This window comes from Cydia strobilella, chromosome 11 (genome assembly GCF_947568885.1).
Source record: "Cydia strobilella chromosome 11, ilCydStro3.1, whole genome shotgun sequence".
NCBI lineage: Eukaryota > Metazoa > Arthropoda > Insecta > Lepidoptera > Tortricidae > Cydia > Cydia strobilella.
The window spans coordinates 10,834,998-10,861,507 of NC_086051.1; the positions used below are offsets into that span (position 1 = coordinate 10,834,998).

Sequence of the window (26,510 nt, forward strand, 5' to 3'; positions counted from 1 at the left end):
GCTTACATACAGGGGCGCCCTGTATGTAAGAGCGCGCGAAGGGCACTGAATAACTGTGAGGGACGCCGCAGGAGCCCTGCATGTAAGATAAGGAGCTACATACAGGGGCGCCCTGTATGTAAGAGCGCGCGAAGGGCGCTGAATAACTGTGAGGGACGCCGCAGGAGCCCTGCATGTAAGATAAGGGGCTCACATACAGGGGCGCCCTGTATGTAAGAGCGCGCGTGAATGTCGGGCATCACCCGAGTTTTTAGTGTGAGGGACGCCGCAGGCGCCCTTCATGTAAGAGCGGGCGAAGCGCGCTCTGAATCGCGGCACTCTTTGCATAAAAATGTATAATAAAAGTAGTCTTTTTTGACAAACGACCTTTTGTCTAATAAATTCACAAATTATTAACAGTGTGCGGCCCGCTGCAATTTTGCTAACCGCTATGTGGCCCTTGGCTGCTAAAAGGTTGCCGACCCCTGGTGTAAACCGTCGAGCTATGTACATCAAATATGAATGGCAGCGGCCAGATGTACCTACTAGATAAATTCAATTAAATATTCGTTTATTTGACCAGGAGGTCAGATAGGGTAAAAAGGTTAATGGACGAAGTGACACATCGCAAGACCGATAAGCCAGACAAAACAGACAATTTTTTTTTTAATTCTGACTAAATTAACTAAGCAAATTAACTCTCGTCATTTTGAAATATTGAATATAATTGTGGCTAAACATTGCGCCTGCTGAATTAGTTTATTTTTTGTACAAGTACAACCACATTAGGTACCTATATAATTGTGTACCTTATAATTTTCAGTGACACGGTGTTAGCGAGCAAAAGCGTGACTCTACATAATATGGCGCAGATAATACCAAACGTTGCTAATGCTATTCAATATGTCGCTGCCTTGACTGTCGTTTTAATGCTAAATTTCAAAACCCTCCCCCCATACCCCCCTGTTTCTCAGTATGATTTAGTACTGCAATACAGAAATTAATTCACAAACAAAGTGTCTATTTACGTATACCTATTATTTCAATTATTTAAGCATCCGGTTTTTATCCATCTCATCTAAAGGTGGAGACAATTATATAGCATTATTAAATTCTGCTAATTGAAACTGTCTCACATCTTTCCAAATTTCCTTGGCGCAGGTGAAATTACTTGGGGAGCTAATTTTAGCGTTTAATGAACTTACATTACATTCAACCAAAGATAGATATAACTCCGTAATAGATGGATACAGTCTAAGGAAAAAACGTGCCTCGAAAATCACGAAAATTTGATTCTCGATCAGATGTCGCTACTACCTTTGACCTACTCTCGTATAGAGGGCATTGACGGTTTCGTTTGTTATTTAACAATTTTGACGCATATCAGTGAAAGAACAATGTCAAAATAATAAAAATAATTAATATATATAAAAAAAATAATTTATCCATATTTAAATACATTTTATCGTATTTTTATAAATCTTCATTTTTAGTTTTAAAGTGTGTCGATAGATGGCAGTGAATTTACTGTGCTTACAAAATTTAATATGACAGTACCGCTCTATAATATTATATCCTCTTTGCATTCAGGCAAGTGTAGAGACAGATTTAGAGATGAAAAGGTCACGGACAGGGGAGATGAGGATGCCTCCGTAGCACAGACCTAAGATTAGACTAGATGCCGCAAGCACTCTAATTTTTGTTTTAAACCAAGCGGGTCATTTATTTCGTATCTATTACGACGACACGGGAGCAATTTATAATGTTTTTTTTTTACTTTGTGGTTACATTTGTACTGTGAAACATGGCCCAATGAGGTTTATACTTTATCCTATTTTAGAAACAAACTTCCTACAGTTACCTAGAAAGGCAAGAAAAGGGAACGCGAACGAGCCATTATTTATAGATAGGTACCTACTATTCTAACAAACTCTAATTCAAAACGATTGAGCTGTTTTACCAACAAGTTCCTGTGGCCAACTTCGGTCGCCATTGTTATAGTGCGACATAGAATAGTAGAAATGAATAAAATGGAACTAAAAAAAATTCCATACAAAATTGTTGCCATGTTTAAGCATTTTACGTCAGAAATGTGACAGTTACGTAGGAAGTGGCGCCCTCGTTTATTTACTACAATTTCTTGTCGGAGTATAGGTCAGCCCGCTGACATCATAATTGCATGTCATCTGTTTTTCGTAAATAATACGAAATTATTATTATAAATTTGTCGAGCTCAATCGATCGAACGTCAGGGGGCATAGTCAAGATGACAATAATTGATAGAACACATCAATCGAAACTTAAATAATATATGGAAATAGTCACGTAACTTTTCGTAGTATCTATCACAACAAAAACAAAAATGTTCTATATAAAGAATATGTATCGTTGTTGACTCGGCGATAAAAGAATTGATATCTAGGTGCCAAGTTCTGTGCCGTATAGAAAATCCTGAAATTATAAAGGATTTGTCTTGGCTAGTTTTTACGTAGAGATAGGATACACACGTACCATAGAGTAACTTAGAGCGGTACTGTCATAGTAAATTTTGTAACCCCAGTAAATTCACTGCCATCTGTCGACACACTTTAAAACTAAAAATGAACATTTATAAAAATACGATAAAATGTATTTAAATATGGATAAATGATTTTTTTTATTTGCATTAATTATTTTTATGATTTTGACCCATGTTCTTTCACTGATATGCGTTAAAATTGTTAAATAACAAACGAAACCGTCAACGTTTCTGTGCTCAACGTTTCTCAACTGTGCTCCGTACCAATCTAATATATCCCTTCGTCGCGTCGGTCAAACTGTAGAAATAATGGATTCCGTGACGTATTAAAATTACTCGGGCTGAGGATTACGTGAAGTCGTAGTTTGAAGTCTCAACAACATTTATCTCGTGTGATGCCCGATTAATCACTTTCCTGGAGCGCTGAATATTTATGACTGGAAAATGGGTCTCTTTGTCGCCGGTAACTTTACTGCTTTGAATATTAGGTAAACGGAAATGGAAAGTAGAAAAACGTGTAGCACGTTTAGGCTTTTATACTGTAGACATTTAAATTGATAATGATAAAACGAATAGTCCGAGAGTTCCATTGCTGCTGGACATAGGTCTCCCCCTAGGATGTTTACAACGACCGGTCGAGCGCTCGGCTGTCCTCATCTTACGGTTTCCTGCGATCTTCGGATTACCATGTTGTGTTGAGGGTTTAATATTGCAGATTTCTCAAGTTCAGCACTCAAGAACCTTTATGTGACAGTGGCCGAGTAATTAACTATCTGTGTAGGTACCCATATTATATTATAGTTACATCCTGGGTTTACGACATCTGGATTATGCTTTATACTCGTACGGTATTAAGTTAGTACTGTTAGTGTGGTTAGTAGTAATAAAACGAAATTGTTATATACATATAAGAAGGATTTTATAGGGCGGATTCATGTTTACTTTTATGTTGCATTTAGTTCCAAAGGTGGTAAAACAGATACATCTTTTAATGGTTGGTTTGTTGAATAAGTACATAGAAGATACATTATTGTGTGGTTTCATCCTTTTCTTCATTTATCATACTTGAGTACAGTCAAGGATTATGTACGGACTAAATATCATAGAAATTAAGTCATACACATATATATTAATGCTAAATTGGTCGCATCAGGACCAGGACCTTAGATGCTGCAAATAATTTCAATTTGATCTTGTTTTGACATAATTCGCTCGTGGATCGCTGTCGTTACTCATATATTGGCGCGAGCGAGATGCACTGCAAGTACCTAATATCATATCAATAAGAGATTTTAAGTTCGCATTCCGCTCTTTAGACGTAAACACATGCTACGCCGTAGCACTTAGCAGCGTTATTCCGTTTTTAGCGAAAGTTCCGAGTGTAGTGTATTATCAGCACTTTTATACTAAATGGATTACAAATTGATGATTTTATTCATAATTTTCATAAACGTCCTATGTTATGAATAATTAGATATTAATCTGATTTAAATGTCAGGCCGTTGTGAAACTGCGCACTAGAACTGGCGCGAAGTACATAGCACCAAAAATATGTCAGTAGCATGCGTGTTAGCGTATATGTCACGAAAGGATTTAGTACAGTATGTAATAAGAAGTATGTATATTAATATTGTCTGCAGGATCATTGGAGTCGCGCGGTGTGCGTGGCTCGCCGATGAGGCGGCGCCGGGCACCATGAGCTAGCGGGCATGGGGGGCGAGGGCGCGGGCCGCGGCGCCGCGCGCTGGCCGGTGGGCGACTCGCCCCCGCGCGCGCCCATGGGCTACGCGGCGCCCGCGCAGGACGCGCCGCTCGACCGCGGCCTGGCGCCTGCGCCCGCGCCGCCGCCCGGCCATGCGCAGCTACAGCGGACCCACTCCAGGTAATCGTGATACTAATCTATGTTTAAGGACCTCGAAGTAACTCCTCCCATATTTGTATACCACCTCAATAAGTAGGTAGCATATCTTCGTGTTTCTCGCAGTAGGTAACTAGGTACCAATGTATTGCTTTCCTAATTAATTAACCCCGAAAAGCCTACCTACATATCTATAGACACCTACTTTTATAGTTCAAACCTAGCCTTTTGTATAAATGTAATAACTCTTTCATAACATTGCTAAATATACCTATAGGCACATAAGTTATATCACCCATACATTTTCATTCTTTTAATGATACACCACGACAAACATACTTAAAATTGACTTATTATTGACCCACAGACCCACAATGGACCTCCAGTATTCGAGGTGATATTCGTATTAAGATTTTTATTGCAAAGTAATTTTAGACAAGCACTAAGCAAAGCTGTAAAGTAGTTGCATTTATTTAAAGTACCTATTGCTTTAGGCCGTTTTAACACGTGTTTGACAAAATGCTGACGAAGGTTTATGACTAGAAGAAGGAAGCATAATCGAAACCGATTTAAACATATTGTTTAGCCGCTATTTTGCAATGCTTTTTGCAGCTGGCTTTTGAAGCAGTACCTACCGCTAGAGGGATTATAATTAAAACGTTGGATTTGAGGTTTGGTTCCTAACTAGCGATTTCCTCACATCTACTGAGCGAGCTTTTTAAGAAACATTAAATGCCCAGTTTGATCAGAAATTGTAGAATCTTTAAACCTTTTGAAGGATCATAAAATCAAAAAGAATCTACTTTTAAATCTTATTCTGACGTTCAGAATTGATTTAGGTTGCTCATGCTTGCATTCACATCAATATCAGCACTGACCGACAAGATAACTAAAAATAAATATATAACGACGCTTGCTCTTTAGGTATACGTAGTATTGTGTTCCTGGTGGTAAGGTTGTTAGCGCTCCGTAGAATGCACTTTGTTGATGGTCAAGGTTCTCGCTTGTTTTGCCACGTTGTGATAAAAACTAAGCACATGCGGCATAATTCCCTCGGCACATTCCAGGTCGATGTCGTCGCTGCCGCCGGAGCCGTTCATGATGCTGCGCGCGAAAGCGCTGAGCAAGCGCGTGATCATCAACGTCGGCGGCGTGCGGCACGAGGTGCTGTGGCGCACGCTGGAGCGGCTGCCGCACACGCGGCTCGGCCGGCTACGCGATTGCAACACGCACGAGGCCATCACGGAGCTCTGCGATGACTACTCGCTGCAAGACAACGAGTACTTTTTCGACAGGTAGGTTGTTTTTTAGGGTTCCGTACCTAAAGGGTAAAAACGGGACCCTATTACTAAGACTCCACTGTCCCGTCTGTCTGTCTGTCACCAGGCTGTATCTCATGAACCGTGATAGCTAGACAGTTTAAAATTTTTACAGATGATGTATTTCTGTTGCCGCTATAACAACAAATACTAAAAACAGAATAAAATAAATACGAGGGTTGATCCGTCTGCACCATCCCTAACCCTCTTACAATGAAACTACATTCAAGATTTATATTTTATTTTTCTACATCGTCTCCCTCAACACTAATACACTTATTCCATCGGTGCTCCAGCATTTCAATAGCCTCCTGAAAAAAAAAAGTCCGACCTCTGAAAACCACTCCTCCACAACAGATATCACCTCTTGATTATAAAAAAAAAATCCACGTAAAAATTCCTTTAATTTTGGGAATAGCCTGTAGTCGCTGGGGGCCAAGTCAGGCGAATACGGTGGGTGCTCCACCAATTCGAAGCCTGCTTGGTGTATGGCAGCCTTAGCGACACAGGACATATGGACGGGAGCATTGTCTTGGTGGAAGAGTACGCCACTTGTCAACTTACCCCGGCGTTTCTCTTTAATAGCCTCTCGCAATTTTAGAATTAAGTTTGCATAATAGGCACCTGTAATAGTCTCTCCCTTTTTCAAATAGTCAGTCAGGATTATTCCTTGAGCATCCCAGAATACAGACAGCATAACCTTTCCTGCAGACGATGCCACTTTAAATTTACGTGGTGGCGGAGAACCACTGTGTTTCCACTGCTTACTTTGAATTTTAGTTTCGGGATCATAGTGATGTACCCAAGACTCGTCCATGGTTACGTATCTATAAAGAAAATTATCTTTATTTGCTTGGTACATATCCAACAGACGCTGGCAAATCAATACTCTATGTCTTTTCTGATCAATGGTCAACATTCGTGGCACTGCACTGATCTTGTTCATACCCAATTCTTTAGTAAGTATCTGTTGCACTACATAATATGACAAGCCAGTCTCTTCAACAATTTGCCTGATACGTATTCGCCGGTTTTGTAACACCATATCGCGAACTTTATTATTGTTTTCGTCTGTAGTGACCGTTACAGGTGGTCCACCGCCATGTTGGTTTTCACAACTTGATCTTCCGCACTTAAACTCTCGACACCAACGTTTCACTATGTCATAGGATACTGCACACTCCCCTACAGTTGCCACAATATCTTGATGGATTTGAGTTGGTGTAAAATATATTTTTTGTAGATATTTTATTTCCGCCCTCTGCTCAACAGGATCCATTTTCATACAAAAAAACCACGACTCAACAATTACAGTAAGCTGTAGCTCAATAATAGTTCGACATTTAAAAATGTTTTTTTTTTTTAATAACCTCTAAATGTCTATAAACCTACAGCAAAAAGGTTTTAATAACCAAGTGACAGCAAAGAGGTCCGGGGTGGTGCATACGGATCAACCCTCGTATGTAAGTGGGGCTCCCATACAACAAACGTGACATTTTTGCCGTATTTTGCGTAATAGTAGGGAACCCTTCGTGCGCGAGTCAGACTCGCACTTGGCCGGTTTTTTGATTGAAAGAAGGTGCTGTTAGGTGCTCTGGTGCACTTTGAAGCTACTTTTTGTAGAGAATTTTTTTTCTAAGTTTCAATAAAATTCAGCTATATTTCGGGTTCAATAAACCGGCGTTTCTAACTTTCCATGAGCTATTGATATGAATGGTGAGACAGAAATACGTCCTTGTTACGTTATTGTAGATTTTTTGCAAGTTTTTATTTCATACAAAAGCTTTACAGGTTTTTGTCCGGTTTTTGTAAATAATTCTTATTTTCCAGACATCCGAAAAGCTTCAGCTCGATCTTGAACTTCTATCGAACCGGCAAGCTTCACCTTGTGGACGAGATGTGCGTGCTCGCCTTCAGCGACGACCTGGAGTATTGGGGCGTGGACGAGCTGTACCTCGAGTCGTGCTGCCAACACAAGTACCACCAGCGCAAGGAACACGTCCACGAGGAGATGAGGAAAGAAGCCGAGAGTCTGCGGCAGCGCGAGGAGGAAGAGTTCGGCCAGGGCACCTGTGCGCAATACCAAAAGTGGCTCTGGGATCTTCTTGAGAAACCCACTACCAGTATAGCTGCTAGGGTAATGTATTATACTACCTTGTAACTAACCTTTAAAGTCAAACTAGTTACTTAATTTACATTTAGCAATGCTGCCGAGGATTAAGATGTTAATTTTAAGAATCAAAGGTGATCATGATCAAACAATTTAAGTAGAAGCTTTTTGTCGAACTGTCAGCTAGTACCGTATCTGGATTAAATAACACTTTGCACAGTTGTTTGTTTGCAAATCGTAGTTAGTTATAAACTAAAAGTTAAAGCACACTTTATGCCAATAAAAGTCAAAGATTAGGATAATTGTTATTGTACTACATAGGTGCTGTCGAGTACACTTACACTTACATTTTCTCTTTGTACCTACATGACCAGCCTATACACTACTACACACGTCACTTAAATAACCTACATTGTATATAAACGTTACATATTGTTAATAAGTACATTATTTCGTTTTTAACTCTACGCTAGAATTATAACATACATATTTATATACGTATATACCACACGTTTAAGATATTTAGCACCTCCTAATGTTTACAATAAAGTCTGCTTCGTTAAAACTGCCAAAACTTGCCCTCGACATAAATATGGTTTACAATTCAATAGAAAAGCATACTTACCTACGAAGCAGGCTTTTACAAGCAATACTAATAGGCACGTGAATATAGCTTTGTTGTTTTCGTTGTGTTTGTGGTGCATGAATAACATCTATCACTGTCTCCCCTGTATGTAGTGGTATGTCTGTTGGCATCGATTTGTGGTATGAACTGTGGTGTTGTGTCCATGTCGTGTCGTGCGCCGCGATCGCTTTTGTCGAAACTGTGCTCAATGTCCTTAATGGCTTTCTGGGCCCGTCGTCTAACGATTCTTCTCGCTTAGCACAATGCCTTTCGACAACAGCGGTATCTATTGTGTAAGTATAAACGATTTGATATTTATTATCTATTTGGATTTGTACCTACTGCATTTATTTAATATTTGATAACTTTACCTATACCTACACATATCACGTATTTAATTTATTATGTTCGTAATAATACAAACTAGATGTAAGTTACCTGAAGATTTGTTTATATTAATGATCTATTCTTGTATATTGTTTCAATAATTATACTAATTATTTAAATGTATTGCACTATATTAACGATGTATATTGTATTGTAACGACTTCACTATAGATATTTATTAAACAGGTGGATCTATTGTAACATTGCTAAAAAACATTAAGTCCTAGTGACTAGGGGTACCTTTTTCAGTACAACTTACAAATTAATGTAATCTTGTACATTATAGAAAAACTCCATAAACGTATGTGCGGATAGTACTCTACTTTTATGAAAATTTCGCTAATAATGCCCCTAGATGTATATTATTTAATGTGCATTATGTTTCACAAACAATATGTGCGGTACGCGAGAACGAGCCATCTGCGATGTTTCTTAATCGTCACTTTTCATTACAGTTAACTTTTACAAAATGTTCACAGCCGCGTCGATCGTTCTCCAAAGGGGGTAACCCTAAAAACAAAGCTTAATTGTTGTCGCAAAGTTGCAAATATGGGATGGGCTTACGCGATGTGACCAGCCGTCGCAGCGGCGGCGCTCCGCGGCCCGCGTGCGGGCCGGCACGGGACGGGCGCGCGCCCTGCGCACGCGCGTGCCCAGTGCGCGGCCCGCGCCCGCGCCGTCTCCCACTACGGCTGAGCGTCGCCTGCCGGCGTCCCACCCGCCTCCGCTCCAGCTCCCGTCGAGTCCCACACACGCCTCCCTTCCGCCCCGTTGTACTAAATCCTATCAGTGCTTAGATACGCTTCGTGATCTCCGACTAACACTATACTAACCGAGCGACACGGGCGACGGACGGACGCGCGTTCACAACTTCACAGATCTCCACCCACACCACGGACACGCTCGTCCGTCCACCCCGGTGCTAATGTAGTTTAATACCTATACCAACCTACTACACTCGACCACACAACACTACTAACATATACACGAATAGATGTTATTTTTACACCAAAATTGAAGCATTAACAACTGTAAAACCTTTTATATTTACATAAGATATTGGCTTTAATCGTCTATCTAATTTATCTGTAAATACATACCTATACCTAACCTAACATACCTCTATCATCGTAGATTAAATTGTAAAAATGTTTAGGACATACATACTCGTATTACTCTGTATAGACACTGGCATACTTACTATAATTTTAAAAAATATACCTATCTGACACATGTGGAACACTAGGGACCCATAATTGAAGTAGAGTCGATGCGAAGGCAGCGGCGGTGGCGCTCGGAGCCCCCTGCCGCCGCTGACCGGTGCGTGCGTGCTTGCAGGTGATCGCGGTGATATCGATTCTCTTCATCGTGCTGTCCACGATAGGGCTCACTCTCAACACGATACCCCAGATGCAAGTGTACGACGAGAAGGGCGCGCCCATGGACAACCCGCAGCTGGCCATGATCGAGGCGGTTTGCATCACGTGGTTCACGCTCGAGTACGTGCTGCGGTTCAGTGCGTCGCCGGATAAGTGGAAGTTCTTCAAGGGCGGACTCAATGTGATAGATTTACTGGCGATCTTACCATACTTCGTATCTCTCTTCCTACTCGAAACGAACAAAAACGCGACGGACCAGTTCCAGGATGTCCGTCGCGTCGTACAAATCTTCCGTATTATGCGAATCTTGCGTATCCTCAAACTCGCTCGACACTCGACCGGGCTCCAGTCGCTCGGCTTCACACTCAGAAACTCATACAAAGAACTCGGATTGCTCATGTTGTTCCTCGCGATGGGAGTGCTCATATTTTCCTCGCTGGCGTACTTCGCCGAGAAGGAAGAGCCGGGGACTAAATTCATATCCATTCCGGAAACGTTCTGGTGGGCCGGCATCACTATGACCACAGTCGGATACGGTGACATTTACCCCACGACCCCGTTGGGCAAGGTCATCGGCTCAGTATGCTGTATTTGCGGCGTGTTGGTAATTGCGTTACCCATCCCCATTATCGTCAACAATTTCGCCGAGTTTTACAAGAACCAGATGCGGCGCGAGAAGGCGCTGAAGCGGCGTGAGGCGCTGGAGCGCGCCAAGCGTGAGGGCTCCATCGTGTCTTTCCACCACATCAATTTGCGCGACGCCTTCGCCAAGAGCATGGATCTCATAGACGTCATCGTCGACACAGGTCAGTCCCGCCCGTATCGCTCGCTTTCGCCGCTTTTCCATGTCATGGTGTCCTCCGCTCGTGAATGTGACTTATTTCTTACTCATGCATGATCTCAATTCTAATTTTACATATTTTTTGTAAATGTCAGTGATTGCATGAATGTCGATTGAGTGCACGATGCATCGTTCGACTCCGGACTCGCAGACATCCTCAAAACAGTTCACGTAACGTCGCAGCTACAGCTCACCTCACGCGCTCGTTCCCACGAGGTGCACTCAGTGTTTTATTCCTTGTCTTCAGGTGACAAGTGCGTCCTCATTGAGGCGAGAGACGACGCCCGATGAGCTACTTGCACAGTCGTCCCGCTCGACCTCTTAGTAGTAAATCGTATCGGGGTCGGGCTCGCGTCGCGTGTAGCTAGCGATGTGCGAAGAAGACACTATATCTAAGGTCGATTAAGTACATTGTCAGCGTAAGCCTAATGCTTTCTAGTACTAACTTCCGTTGTGGACTGTCCGATGTGTGTATCCGGAGGACACTGGATAATACCTATACTGTTCGTGTGATTGTGTGTTGTGTATTGTGTAGTTCACGCTGCTGCTGTTTACCTATTGCCATTTCTTATAAATGTTTTCTTCGTTCGGTTAAATTAATCTAAACAATGCATATAACTATCTGCCTACATACCTATAGTATACGCATAAAAACGGAGTAGGACTGTGAAATAGGACGCGATACGACTTAGATGGTGTGTGTCTCCAGGACACAACTTGTCGCAGGGGGACGACAATAGCCTGGAGGGCGATGGGCCGGGCTCGACAGGCTGCTATAAGCAGTACGAGCACGCCGTCAGCAATAAGCTCCAGCAAAGTACTGACCCCAACCAGGTAAGGATGAAATGGCTGGGTGCGTCCACTGCCTTACCTTACCCAATTCACTCTCGAGGTAATATTTTATAAAATATATTTACACAACAACCACAAAAATGTATTTTCCTTTAAATATTTTTTTTTATGTATTTATATATGTAGTGTTTTTGTATTATTGGAATTGACTATCAAATTACTCCCCTTGAATTGATTATTAGACGTTGCACCAATAAATACCAGAACTTACTTTAAAATAATTTATGAAATTTACTTATTACTACCGTGAACCGTGAAAGACTAAATGACTAGCTCCTTCCTAAAACTTTAACCTTCACGCATGAGTTTTGGGACGCACCCGTGTTAGGGCGGTTTACGTGCACTTGGCTTGCTGATAACACACAAAGTCACAGTTTCAGAGCAGCCCTCAGAAAGAGCGCCGCTACTCGACCGAGGGGCCGGACACGCCGGAAAAACGCTTGCTCATAAACCCCGAACCGACTCCAGTAAGAACTCACAGATGTTTTACGCTAATAGTAGCTCAATTTAGATTCATAACACTATGATACTTCGTAACATAGCTTCTTCTTGTAATTTCAGCCTGATAAAGGTTTAGGTTTGAGATTGGAGAAGCGAGCCCATTGTAACGGGACTTTTCCGAACTCTCAAGGTCTCGTTGCCTAAACCTTCAGCCTGTAACTTTTATTCATTATTATTTTATAAGTTAGTTAAGTACCTACATATATTTACGCCACTGACGAAATAGTTTAATTAGTATATTAGTTCTTTATACTTATTGTAATTTAATTGCACATTGTCGATGTCCGAATTCGAACTGCTTGTTAACCTCAAAATAGAACCCAGTTGTAGGTAGCTACTAATGATCTCTCTTTTTCTAGGAAAAGAAGATGGCTGACAAACAGTTAGACTTGGATCAGCTGCCTTCTGAGTTTGAGTGTTGTTTTTGCACGTTCAAGGTACTAAGATAACCCGGGTCAATATAACAGCAGCTTCTGATTTCCTTTGATTAACTGTCGAATTTTTTAGATAATCTTGTGAAATAACATGGTATTTAAAGTTTCTGCTTACTAACAAATCTTTCGAAAGGCGGTAGCAGTAAGTACACCCGTTTATTATCCATCAAACTGTCAGTTAAGAACAGACTTTTTTTTAATTCTGAAGTTCAGGCGGCAACGTATTTCGAGTTGATCCCGTTCATATACATATTTAACTATATTTTAAAATTTAGAGGATATAAATAAGAATGTTGACGTTTGATATAGGGTTACAAGGAGTTCATAGACGCGGAACAACTGATGCCAATACCAACGTCAGACCTGCGGCAGCCTGTGTGCGTAGAGCTGGCCTGTCTCCACCGCCACCCCGCGCCACGCGCATTGCCCGAGGCCACACCGAACAGCCTTGATAGCCCTGGTATGTAACCACCGCCTTCACTCCCACAAACACCACCTACCTAACAAATCTTGACACGGAACAGGTGCCCAGTATCTGTAGATACACCAAGTGTTACGGTTAGTGGACCATTAGTTTTAGATGACTAAGGTACCCTGAGTAAACCATCCTAGATATGTAGACAAACTGAAATTGATAAATGCTTGTCATCACACTAGAGTCGCTAGACTATAGAATAATAGATAGACGATAAGTAAACATACCATGTAGACACATATAGAATTAGCAAGATACCTACGTCAATTCACGTTATCAATTCCAAAAAAATACTTAGGTAGCTCTGTGCATGTGTGAGCTATCAAATGTTTAGAGTATTACATTATTGTAGTTCAGGTAGGTACCTCATTAGGAATTCCAAATCTTCTAGAAGTAGGTATTAGGAATAGATATTGCCCCCTAGACCTGTCAATTGTGGAAGTGTGTCAGTGATAAGTGTCCTCCTATGATTGTTTATGTATACACATACTCTTATATATGTAAAGCACGTTACATCACCTCATTGCATCATTTACGAGCAGCACACAACCTATGACTTCATGTCCGTGTGGTGGTGCCCGGCTCTATGTGCGTCTTATGTCTTACGTTGCAGATACATTTGCATCATGCCTTACGCACCCTTTTCCTTCAGAGGGCGACATCACGTGCGAGAACGACTCATCAAACTTGTATGTGAATCCTCTGGACGGTAGCAGTGGAGGCAGCGCGAGTGGGGGCGGAGCGACAGAGTTTAAGGGTGTTCGCAAGAGTGCGTCCGGGGACGGGAGCGTGTTGTGTGCGAAAAGTTCTCAGGGGGAAAGTTCTCCGCGCGGCTCACGAGGCAGTCTGTCGCCGAGCGGAGTGAGCGCGAGCGCGAGCGCCGGCGCCGCGGGGCCCGCGCGCCTGGACGCCTCGCGTACCAGCTTGCCGCAGCCTACCGACGAGCCACTCGCCGCCCCCGGCCTCCCGTTTGACGACTCCAAGCCCAAACACAGAAAGGCACGTTTTCAACAGGTTAGTCTTCACGGCTTTCTTCTTATCTGAGACGACGGTATCACGAGAGGTCTCGCCACTCTTCGACTTCCTAACATTTTTAAGTTCATAACCTGGTGCACGAAGTAGCTTTAATATGTGGGTATTATGTATTTGTGTCACGTCAAACGTGCATGTGGATCCATGTTGTTTATATGTACCCTACTACCTTTCAACGACCCTAATACTTCAAAGTTCAAAGACAGGGTTATTAACTTAAATAGAATACTGTCACGTTTGTAACTAGGTAATATAACCTGTATATATTAGCTTTCTACAATCTGTTATATGTAATGTTTGTTCTGCAGGAATGGGCGGAGGAGGAGAAGAAGCCTCCGAGAGGGATAGCCACGAGGATAATCAACCACCACATTCTTTTTGGTAACAATAATATTCGGTTGGCAGTCTAGTCTAGTATGACGCATGACACAATAATTGCATCTGTAAACGCTCTCTCGTGACTAGTTCTCAGAATAATGTATTTTGGAGTCTTGCTAGTAAGTGTTATCTGAGAAATAAGTTAGGAAGATCGGGGAAAGAATGGATGGCGTTGTGAAAATTGATATGAATATGAAGATTCAGCGGATATGATATGACAGAGGGCAGTGATGTATGAAAGGCTAGCGTTACCTTTCATACATCACTGCCCTCTGTCACCTACTCTTATCTCCCTTAGTTTCAATGGGAGGTATAAGCGACGGCGATATTAATGGTTATTATTATTTAAGTTGTGACCTGTAATATATCATTACCAATAAAGGACGTCTATGTCTATTGAAATGTTGACCCGTTGTTATGCATGCAGGTAAGAACGGCAAGGCGCGTAGCGGCGGCGGCGGCGGCGGCGGCGGCGGCTGGCCGCACGAGGGCGACTCGCGCGCGCGCTCCATCCTCAAGAACAAGGAGCGCGGCACCGACAGCGAGCTGCTGCTGCAGGACTCGGGCTCCCTCGGACCTAACGTACGGTTCCCACTTGTACACTAAACATTCACGGAGAAAAATTCCAAGTTGTACGAAAGTTTACAATCTTTGTCCGATACTCGTACTGATACTATATTCTATTCGATATATGTTTTGTAAAATAAAAATTGTTTGGATGAGTTAAATACAACAACGCTATCATTCCTTAAGGAAACTAAATAGCACAGTTAATTTCGGGGGAGCTACCCCAGGCCATACCCCGAAGTTAACAGAGTCTAAAAAAACACGGTGTATACTTCCAGATTGGTCCCATTTTAGTCTAAATCCAATTCTCATGATGGGACCCAAAAATCATGAGGAATCGAAGAATCTCCTCCAATTTTGTTGGCATACATACAGCGATTTTTGTATATTTATCAACAAATCAAGCATTTCTCTTTGAAAAGTGCCGTTTGATGAAACGGAACTGCTGATGACCAGAAGGGAAATCCTTAGCGACACGTAGTAGTACTTCACGTTTGGCGATTAGTCTTCTTCATTATGTTTGCTAAGCAAGTAAGGTTTTAAGCAACATTTTTGTCAAGGTGGAGTTCCGATGATCAGTTATCAACTATATCAAGCATTTGCACATTATCTCGTCACGGGTCTCGTACCTACTGTAATGTACCGGCAGCCATGCGCCTGTCCGGTGATGCAATTATAACCCAATTCGCATTCTAAAAACATTTGGTAGGGAAACCTTATTAAGGGTAGATTATGGTAAGTTCTTACCCAAAATTAACTGTATTGATTTGGTCACATCTTCGTACAGGTAAAATTTAATGATATGGCTGCCGAATTGATAGGGTTTTTAAAAACAATTCTATCAAATACCCGATCTACTACCCCTTTTATTGGTAACCGGTTTCGGTCTCTGGTTTAGACACAACATGAAAATAGACGTATTTGTTGTTTTCAGTGTGATTCGGGCAACGAGTCGTCGCCGATTCGTCTGAAGGACTTCAAGGGGCAGAACCACAAGGCGGGCGCCTTGGAGAGAGAGAATCTAGTCACGTAGTTCCCGCCCGCCATCCTAGTCACAACTATTAAATACTTACTAGCGCAATAACAATATTGAAAATATTCAAATCATTTTAACATATCATTGGGCGATTGTGACTGCTTGTTGAATATTATAATTTCTCGTAGGGTTATAAATATTGTAAAAATATTACTTAATGTAATAGTCGTTCATTCCAATCGAAAAGTTGAAGGTACCTATTTGTTAAGTTTTTTTACGTGCAATTATTAATTGCTAATTCTAATTTAAGCGATATAGTTTGTACAGCATAGTTGATGAAAAAAGAAGCAATTATTAAAATTAAAGATTTTCTGAAATTGTTACGGTGGCTTTGTTTTATCGTCCTCCGGATTGAAAAACAGATTTGTAGTCAACAATGATATTTATTTGTAAGCTATGTTCTCCATAGTAAGGGTACAAATAGTTTCAATCATAAAATTTATTAAGTATAACATTATGTGCGACTGTGAAGTAGTGTCAGGGTGAAAATAACAAATTACAAGCCTCGGCATTTGTTTCACTTTACATCAAAATAATTTAACACATTCAGTGCCTTGAACGCATATACAAAATCATAAATTTGAAGAACTTCGCCCAGTGCCCTTGACGCTACTGAGGGTCTATGAGTTCTTATACCTTATATATAATTAATGCGTTTGAGGCACTGAGCGGAGTCCGGTACCTGGCAAAAGTTCGAAAAAAAAAAATACTGGCAACAAATGCGTTAATAACGAAGCAGGAGAGAAGGTACAATCGAGGACATTCCCGGTGAACCACCATAAGGGCACAAATCGTTTAAACGTCTTACATACGGTCAGGCGATATCATAAAAGTGATAACCAATAGCATGAAAAGAATCAAAAATCTATCTATCCATCATGGCACTTAAAAATGTGGGTGCTGAAAAAAATGTTAGCTTAGGTAAAGTTTATTGCCGTTCATTGTCTCTGTGACGGTCGGCATTTGCAAACTAAGACAAGGAATCCAAAATGCAGCTTAGCCTAAACAACAACAACTAATAAACTGTCCTTACTACCTATTGTTTGTCACATTACCTGCTTTTACCCTTTTCATTATTGAGATAAATAATCCTAAATGCCTCGTAATTGGTTATTTCTATGGGAGGCGGAGTTTAGCTCGCTCGTAAGGATCGAGGTAAAATTTCTATGAAGTGGTTTACCGGGCATGTCCTCGATTGTACAAGATTCGCATCTAGTTTACCACTCTCCGACGTTTGCAACCATTTTGATTGTCAAAACCACGTCGAACGTGGTATCAATCGCTGTGCAAAAGCCAATGAGCCAAGTTGAAACGACAAAGTATATAATAAAAGAAATACATTATTGAATTACCTAATTACACTATAGCAATATGGGTAGGGTACCAAATGAAAACTGGTACTATATCTGGTTAATTATTTTTAGACATTATATAGAGGGTAATCACAGTCATTTGGTGTAAAATTTGGAATAATCCATTCAGTCATTTTCAATTTAGAGCAGTTCAGAGTCAACTGTGGATTGTGAAAATTTTGAACGTTTTCTAATGATTTGTTTGACCAAGTAGTCAAAATGTTACAGTATGTTATATATATGTGATCTAATCACAAAGCCCTTTCATTTGATACCCCACATGGTATGTTTAAAAGAAAAAAGTAAAAAACTTTGTACTGCCGACTTTATGACGTCACAGCAACTATCCCCACCACTTTCGCGCTTGTCGTCGCATATATTTGTGTTCAGAACATCACACTGAATGCACTGATACCAAATATACCCATGTCCGAGACGACATGAGCGAAAATCGATTTCTAGAAGACTTCTAGACAAAAAACCGACGCTCTACAAGGAAAATACTAAATGTAAAATATCAAACAAAATCAAAGCAAGTCGATTTAAAATGAATGTTATTAAATATTTATCATTCAAAATCATAATTTAAAAGTAAATTCTAACAGCAAACATAAGAAAACAACTCAAAATTTGCATTTGATTACTTTGCCTCACATGTGAATAAAATGCAACTTTCTTATCAGTTTTTGTACAATCAAGAGAGCCTTTACCAGCTGGTGTGGTGAAAATAATATTCAATGTAATGTCACCTACAAAATTGACGAGTCTCGCGGCTCTGTATGGTAGCTAGTCTTCTTTATTTACTAGACTCTATTTCTAATGCATGTGAAGGAAGCTAGAAAAGCTGGCTACGCTGGCTACAAACAAAACAAAAGTTTTCAACTCTTCTCATTGGCCTAGTATGTACTACATAATGTAATAGGTAACATCATTTTATAAATACATACAAAATTGTCCTAATCAATACAAACTAAATGAGTAGTGGTCCAAATAGTACTTAGGTACTTGTTTCCATAATAAACACTTAACAATAATTTAATCAATAATAATTAGAAAAAAACATCGACAGCTAGTAACATAATCATGTAAATTAAAATACTTTGGTTTACAATGAGTAACAATAATAATCCTACCCTGGGAAAGTGCACAAATAATTATTAGTGCCTGATAGGGTGATTCCATAGAGTTCTATCTATAGCACATAATCATAAAACGAAACAGTGGAAAATCATACTTTAAGTATTAAGTAGTTAAAAAATTTAATAAAATTTGTCCACTTAATTAGTAAAGTTGTTTAAATTAATTTTATATATTTTTAATATGGATGCAAAGAATAAACTTAGATTACTTACTTATTTAATGTACACTCAGCGTCAAATACTTTGTAGCAACCAAAGTAGTCAAATAGTCCGGTACACCATATATGTAGTATGGTTTACCAAACTATCTGGCCACTGACTGCTACAGAGTATTTGACGCTGAGTATATACATATCTACTTTGTTTCGTCACAAAGAATGCATTGTATATGATTCGTATGTCAAGGAGTTTGCCGCTATATGGTGAACATGGCGTTTTAATAATATTTAATACACAAGTTGGTAATCACAACATAAAGGGATGGATTTTTTTTTTAAGTGCGGTTTCGGTACAATAGTTAACTTTTTACAAATTATTTATTATTGACCTTAAGAGTTGGTGGTGTTCATTTTCAGTGGGAAACAAAGGTTAACAAAAGATATTATTACCTAAGTACCTACAGTTGCATACTCAAAATAAAATCATTAATGTTATCTCATCGTGTTAGGTAAATAGTAAAAATGAGTATATTTTATTGCTGAATACCCTTAATAGACCGTACTAATGTAGTTCTTGATTGTGATTGAATATCTCTAAATGTTTGTTCACAGTTCCTACACTGAACACACAGGCACCTTACTTTAAATGTCTTGGCAGTTATCCATGGCACACATACAACTTTATGTTTCAGAAAAATTCCAATGCCTTCGTCGTTTTGTCTCTTACATTTATCGGCCAACACGACTGTAGGTAATCGCACAAACGCATGCCAAATATCACAAAAATACAAGAAAATAATGATCTATCTCAGTGGTAAACTAAAATTTATCACATATATCTTTGTCGATTTCTATGCAAACATGATGTAAATATATGTCAAAATATATAAAATAATAATACATTCATAAATACTTTTAAATATTAAATATACGACTTTTTGTCCTCAAACTAAAACTCGCACTGGATTGCGGGGAACGCGACGCGCCACTAAAATCTGTAGGCATTCCTGAAAACGTAATAGATATTTGCAAGATATTAATTTATACTTAAACACACGCATGTTAACAAAGAAATATATTGGTAGATACATATCAGCGGTTGTATACATATGTGATATTCGTTGGTATGATACTTTTTAGTTACATGTTGAGCTGATACACCGATATTAGAAATTGGACAGCAATTGTAAGAAAACTTTGAACTGATTTCACCAGCACAATTCGTTCAATCAAATTTTTAAAATCAAACAAAACGATAAATGATCTTGTGAACACAACAAACAGAATGTAGCAAATATATGCATACAATAAAACAATTATTGAAAAACGAAAATATAGCCCACACTTGGGTTGCCTCGAAGTTATTACATTTGATGTATTTTACAACAAACACGAAGAAGGCATATAGGTATACTCTCGAAATAGTCTGCATTCAATTCTTAGTACAGTAGAGTACCTACACTGGTTTATTTACGAGTAGTTATACACGAGTCTTATTGCGCTAAAATGTCAAGAGGTATTAGGTATATTTTGTCAATCCTATTTAAATAAATGCTCTGCTTAGCTCAATTACGACATTACTATACCTATTTATCATTTATTATAGACAGTAGACATCGGTAAGCGTGCTAGTGACTCGAGAGGGAATTTGAAAACAAAACCTTGTAACATTTTCCTTGTTTGATGGCTAAACCAGACGTGCAAAATCAGCTAAATATGCCGTGAAAGTAAAGTTAGACCAAGATAAGTCTGCTGCGACTTTGATAGCCCAGACTGTGCAAGTGTTATTTTAAACGTCAAACTTCTATGAAATTATGACATATAAATAACAATTCCAGTGTGTGCTGTAAAAATCGTTGCAGAGTTAATCTTGGTCTAACTCTACGGGTAGCAGCTTTACTTTTGTGGTGATCTTGTCAAACTTATCATCATCATCATATTATTTATTGCAAAGATGTGAGTTACACCGATGGTCAGTAGAGTATTGCTTTGCTGTTAATACTAGCGCCATCTACCTAGTAAAAACAATATTTTAATGATGACTTCTTCGACGTTTGCACATCTAGGCTAAACTTAGAATTGCGTTCAATGAATGAAATGAGTTTCATCTTAAATATCCGTATGTACACGGTCAGCATCAAAGGTTACCAAGCGGCCAAATTGGTAGAAATAATCTACACACGCTCTTGCTCTCATACTCATAACAACAATTACATTGTAAAATCATTTTGATCACTTATCCGGCTTACCTAATTATTCTGCTGGTGCATTAGTAAAAGCGTATTGCAAGTCAAAACTATTTTAGTGAAACACATACATTTAATTTTAAAAGTAAAATATGGGTTAACAAATATACATTAGAAGACTAACAGTTAATGCCGATATTATATGTATATATAATTAAAGATAGAGTCATTGAAGTCATTGAACGTTAGAAAATTATACAGCTGGTCATATAGTGTTAATATTATCTTAGGAGTTAGTAAACACGAAAGGCAACTCTATGGCGTTATCACTAAAGGCGTTGTGCTCGCGGCGGGTCTGTAAGGAAATGTTAGGTTGTTACAGTCGTTCAACGATGTAAGGTTGTTGGTGATTCGCGAGTTCACTTATGAAGGGGCGTCTAAGTTGTTGGATGGTACAAGAAAGACTAGCAACGTTTTATCATATCCATTGTCTAGCAATATAAGAATCCAACGAACTAGCATTGACTGGTAAGAGTCCAAATGATGTAATCCAGTTAATGTCAGTTTGTTACTTTATTCTTAAAACATGTTTTAACAGTCAATGCCATATTTACATATTTTCACTTAATTTCAATGGAATATGGCGAAGAAATGTATGTATACATATTTATGACTTCGACTGTACACCCAAAAAGGTGTGTAATGTTTTCACACACAGCCTAATCGCTTAAAATATTATTTTTACGACATATGTATTTTTGTAACTGAATTATAACACTGGATATGGTTCAAAATAAGTCCAACTAAGTTTATCCATTACATGAAATCACATTTGAGTTTGTCATGTACATGCACATGTACCGATCGGGTTATACACAGTACAACCCAATGAATGATTTCTTAATATCCTATGTATGTATACATAAAGCAAACAGGACCAACATCATCACATCTCTCCACAAAACAATCCAGGCGTCCTTTTATAATCGCGTTTTTATCACTTATCGATCTTATCGTTTGAATAAGATGTCACTCACTTCCATCCATGTCAGAACGTAAGCGATCCTTATGCCGAAGCCTCAGCACTTATTAGACATTTAAAAAAAACGCCCGTAAAACGTAGGTTACGGACGTAGAACGTTTCTATGGAACGTTAAGCCAATGTCGCTGTCTTACCATGTGGCGATCTACGCATACTGCGACAACCGAAAATCAAGGCCTTACGGTTGTTCGAGTGCCCAGCGGCCGTAGCACGGTAGCAATTTTATCACCTGTCACCATGCCTGTCACGTTCTAACAAGTATGTAAGTGCGAAAGTGACAGGCGATAAAGATGGAACCATGCTGCCACCGCAGATTAATCCACAGCGGTAAGTGATAAAAACGCATCCAAGCAATAGATTAACTACCTGTGCCACGCGATAGTGAGCGCGGCCTGCAGCTTGCCCCACAGCCAGGGGTAGAGCCCGCCGCCGCGCCACGCCGCGCGCGCCACGCACTTCACGTAGTCGTAGATGCCCCACGGCGCGTGCCCGCCGTTCACGTAGTACACGTACGTGAAGCCGTCCTTGTTGCGGCCCTGGATCGAGTAGTAGTAGGGAAGGAACGAGTGCAGACAGAATCTGAAACGTTACACAGCGGTGTATAGGATAAGAGTATAATTGTGGTGATGCATATCAAATTCTGAATTCTCTATATTTTCATTTGCCTACACAATAATAAAAATCGCCGTTATATTTTTTCCGAAGACTTAAATATTGCAAAAAAAATATGAATAAATTTGATATGCATCATCAAATCAGATTTCTATTTTCATCAATTTTATTATTAAATAAAAAATCATCTGACACGACATTGTTTAAATAGGTAAACCATACTACTTAATGTTAGTAGAAGGTAGTTCAAAGTGACTTACGGTCCAGCAGGTCTTCAATATCTCAAATTCCTTAGCTCTTTAGTAACATTAACTCATGTAGTAAGTATGTGCATAAAAAGTTTAAAACGGTGAAAGTAAATTAAAGAAAAAGAATAATGAAAAGGTTTGAAGAATTCCAAGTCTATTGTCTTTGTCTATACATTTTATCATGTTAATTTTGGTCTCGCTATGTTTATTTCGCATTAAGAAATTATACAAACATTTGAATGTTAAGTGTAAAAATACTAAAAATCGTATAGCAGGTTAGCTATTGCTTAGCAACAAGTAAGTTTGCTTCATACAATTACGGAGTTTCATTGTACGAAATGTAAATGTGTGATAATGATAAGATCAAATGCTGATAGAAAGAGTACTATAGGTAGAATATACGAGTACATTAGTGCTTAAGATAACAAAATTATCTAATTTTCTCATCTAGATTAGACGACATAGTGAACTGTTCTTAACTAAACCTTATGGCAATAAGATAAGGTTTCGGCCATTAATATTTTAATCAGAACAGACAAAATAGTAGGTATTTAGTTTGCATTTAAAAACAGTTTTCAAACATTTATAGGTCAACTTATCTAGGTTAGGTATCGTATGAGTTATTGGTATCATAGTAATTGTTAAATACGATTCGTGCATTTATTTGACCTTGGATAACCTCTTCAATTATCTACCTTCGTATGATTCATGTACGAGGCGCGGTTCTGTGGAAGCCGCAAAAGTGTGACGTGTCATGACATGAATTATAGGCAAAATAAAAATAAAAATAATTCACAGTTGTATGTTATTTCCAACGAGATATCTAGTGACGATAATTTTAAGCACCACTTTGATTCCTGGAAACCTCAACTTTATTTCAAGGAAATAAATATAACAATGCAAAATCAGGATAACTTGTTTACGCTGGGAAATAACAATGCTTGTTAATATTACATTTAGTTTGCCGCAGGGGCAAGGTAGAGTACATGGCAGTGAGCAAGAGTATTTTGTGTATGCCTCCTTATTCATACCATAGTGCATGGTTGTCGTCCGAGGCATATTTCATAGCAGCAAGCAGTGTTTACATTCAGCCCATATGCAAAAAAAGTAGTTATAAATCTATCAGCACTTACCTTTTTTGTTCATAGAAGTGTATAGCCTCAGTGTTGGTGGTGAGCACATGCAAGAAGATGGCCTTAACGCGGTGGTCGTGCGGCGGTTGTGGCGCAGCGCCCGCCAGGTGGCTCAGCAACACATCCAGCAGAAGTGTGGCCACTCCTGAGCGCCGGTACGAGCGGACCACCCCTGTGTCACATAGATAACACTAAATAAAAAAAAGTTTTTGTTGATAAACACTTACATATTTGTTATAAGAGTAGATTTGTGTACACAAGTCCGATAAAGATCTTCATAACAAATTTCTATTTGCAGCCATAGGTCAGATTTGGACAGACACATGTATTGAAGTTGGAGGATTTACGCTTTAGTCATACACCTCAACTGCTTTTCATGATTTACTGGAGCGGATTTAAGAAAGCTCCATTGTTGAGATAATTATATAAATACAACATACATATATAGTATAAGTTTGAAATGATTACTTGGCATGCCTACATTGAATACATAAATGACTAACTTCAACCTTAATTTCTTATCAGAAAATTTACAGGAATCCCCTTCCTAAGTATAATTTAAAGAAACTCACCTAAAGATAATATATAAGCAACAAGTGTGTCCTTAGAGGCAAACCATCTTGATAATATTCCTCTGTCTTCGGCATTAAGTTTCAAATATGGCTTAATTTCTGCTACTATGAGACCAATGATCTGTGATTTGTATACTGCTGCCAGAGCAAAGAATCTCTCTGATGAAGTGATGTCTTCGTACCATGACTGAGGGTACTCTATAGGGAACCATTCTCTGCACAAACTCCTCACCTAATAAAAATATATTGACTGAAACTAGGGTCATTACACTAGTTTCGGTCCAGCTCTAGTTTTCGTCCACTTCGTAAAATTTGAATTTAAACCTACCTTGCCGTTCAAATTTGGACTTATTGCAATCCTTAATGTATAAACAATAGATCTATCTACATAAAAAAATGATATTTTGCTAGTAGCAAATTAAAATTGAAATATATTCGTTGCTAATCCATCAAGTGGACGAAAACTAGAGCTCAACGGAAACTAGCGAAATGACTATAGGGTTGTGCTTTAGAAACTAACGCAATGACCATAGGGTTGCGCTTTAGAAACTAACGCAATGACCATAGGGTTGCGCTTTAGAAGCTAGCGCAATGACCATAGGGTTGTGCTGTAGAAACTAGCGCAATGACCTTAGGGTTGGGCTTTAGAAACTAGCGCAATGACCATAGGGTTGCGCTTTAGAAACGGAAACTTGAAAGTTTTAGTTGACTTGCTGAAACATTTTCTAAAATTCCAAAACAAAAATTATGCTTCAGTTATAAAATATTGAATACATATTATTACAACAATGTAAAAATAAGTAATACTCACTTCTTCTAGATCATCAGGGCACAAGAAACGCAACTGTACATCTTGTAAAGAGCATTTTGCTTCCTTTGACTTCTCGATTATAACTTGGAAGCCTTCAGAAAGGTACCTGAAATATTAATTGTATTGTGAGTGAAGAAATTTATTGAATATTGTTCGTATGAATGCTTAATTTTGATTAATTTACAGTTCAGTTCAGTTCAGTATTTAGAAATACTCAGTAAAGATAAATAATGAGTAAGCTTTATCCAGGTGTGTGTTTACTGTTGAGTGTATATAAATGGCTCATAAACCCGGTGACCGAATTGAGTGTTCCCAACGTTAACATTTCGCAACGTTCTAAACATATACAACAAAAAGATAAAGTACCATCGTAACATGATCTAAGACGCGAGGCTACCGAGCTGTAGATATTGAGCACAATGTGCAGTCAATTGATCAATTTCACCCAATTACTGCTGCCAGGGAAGACAATACATGCATATAAACAATTACTAACACCGTCAAAACATATTAAATTCTTAACAACACTGCGAAATCACTTACCAGCTGAAGCCAGCCATTCGGTAGTTTGGCCATTAATACTTTAGTGCAGAACTTATCTTTGGCGACTTGTTATCATTCCTGGATAATATTTACCCCATCAGCTTCAATGAAAAACAAATTATCACTAAGACGGGATTTATTTTTATTTCTTTTGACAATCAATTTGTCAGAAAATTCACTTGACAGCACTTCAACGATGTTACCAGTTTAAAAAAAATAGTTTTTCATTATGGCAACTTATGAAAACAACACAGATAAAGCAACACCCGCCATATCAAATTAATTTTCAGGGTACCAACATAACGGCAAAACTATTTTGAAAATCACCCAACTATAGTTTAGGAAGCCATTTCAGTCAGTAGACAAAGCCGGAAAAATTAAAAATGTATAGTTTGTCAACGGACTGTCTCAATTCAAACATAG

At 39.1% G+C, this 26,510-nt stretch overlaps 2 protein-coding genes across 10 annotated transcripts in view; one reads left to right on the forward strand and one right to left on the reverse strand.

Moving 5' to 3' along the window:
* The window catches only part of LOC134745114 (potassium voltage-gated channel protein Shab), a 98,348-nt gene extending 81,734 nt beyond the window's left edge, over window positions 1-16,614 (forward strand). Inside the window, exons 3-15 of one of the 8 annotated variants that reach the window (XM_063679068.1) lie at window positions 4,138-4,379; window positions 4,723-4,749; window positions 5,423-5,650; window positions 7,505-7,811; window positions 10,135-10,981; window positions 11,726-11,850; window positions 12,237-12,335; window positions 12,729-12,806; window positions 13,113-13,263; window positions 13,892-14,292; window positions 14,619-14,691; window positions 15,116-15,270; window positions 16,190-16,614. In XM_063679068.1, coding sequence (XP_063535138.1) covers window positions 4,207-4,379; window positions 4,723-4,749; window positions 5,423-5,650; window positions 7,505-7,811; window positions 10,135-10,981; window positions 11,726-11,850; window positions 12,237-12,335; window positions 12,729-12,806; window positions 13,113-13,263; window positions 13,892-14,292; window positions 14,619-14,691; window positions 15,116-15,270; window positions 16,190-16,288 — 2,763 coding nt within the window. In that variant the 5' untranslated portion in view covers window positions 4,138-4,206 and the 3' untranslated portion in view covers window positions 16,289-16,614. The remainder of the gene's footprint in view (window positions 1-4,137; window positions 4,380-4,722; window positions 4,750-5,422; window positions 5,651-7,504; window positions 7,812-10,134; window positions 10,982-11,725; window positions 11,851-12,236; window positions 12,336-12,728; window positions 12,807-13,112; window positions 13,264-13,891; window positions 14,293-14,618; window positions 14,692-15,115; window positions 15,271-16,189) is intronic. The other 7 variants (XM_063679072.1, XM_063679069.1, XM_063679073.1 and 4 more) reach the window with 7 other exon arrangements.
* Window positions 16,615-16,654: 40 nt separating this feature from the next.
* Window positions 16,655-26,247, reverse strand: LOC134745174 (N-alpha-acetyltransferase 60). Of its 2 annotated transcripts, XR_010128139.1 has the most exons (7): window positions 26,088-26,247; window positions 25,545-25,650; window positions 24,734-24,965; window positions 24,162-24,333; window positions 22,535-22,747; window positions 19,121-19,947; window positions 16,655-18,990 (listed from the first exon to the last, which is right to left on the reverse strand). XR_010128139.1 is itself a non-coding variant. In XM_063679162.1 (6 exons), exons 1-6 carry the CDS (start codon window positions 26,102-26,104, stop codon window positions 21,442-21,444), a joined length of 780 nt encoding a protein of 259 aa, XP_063535232.1. In that variant the 5' UTR covers window positions 26,105-26,247; the 3' UTR covers window positions 20,885-21,441. The 2 variants fall into 2 exon arrangements, 1 of the variants encoding a protein (XP_063535232.1); XM_063679162.1 differs by lacking the exons at window positions 16,655-18,990; window positions 19,121-19,947 and adding an exon at window positions 20,885-21,481.
* Window positions 26,248-26,510: the final 263 nt, after the last annotated feature.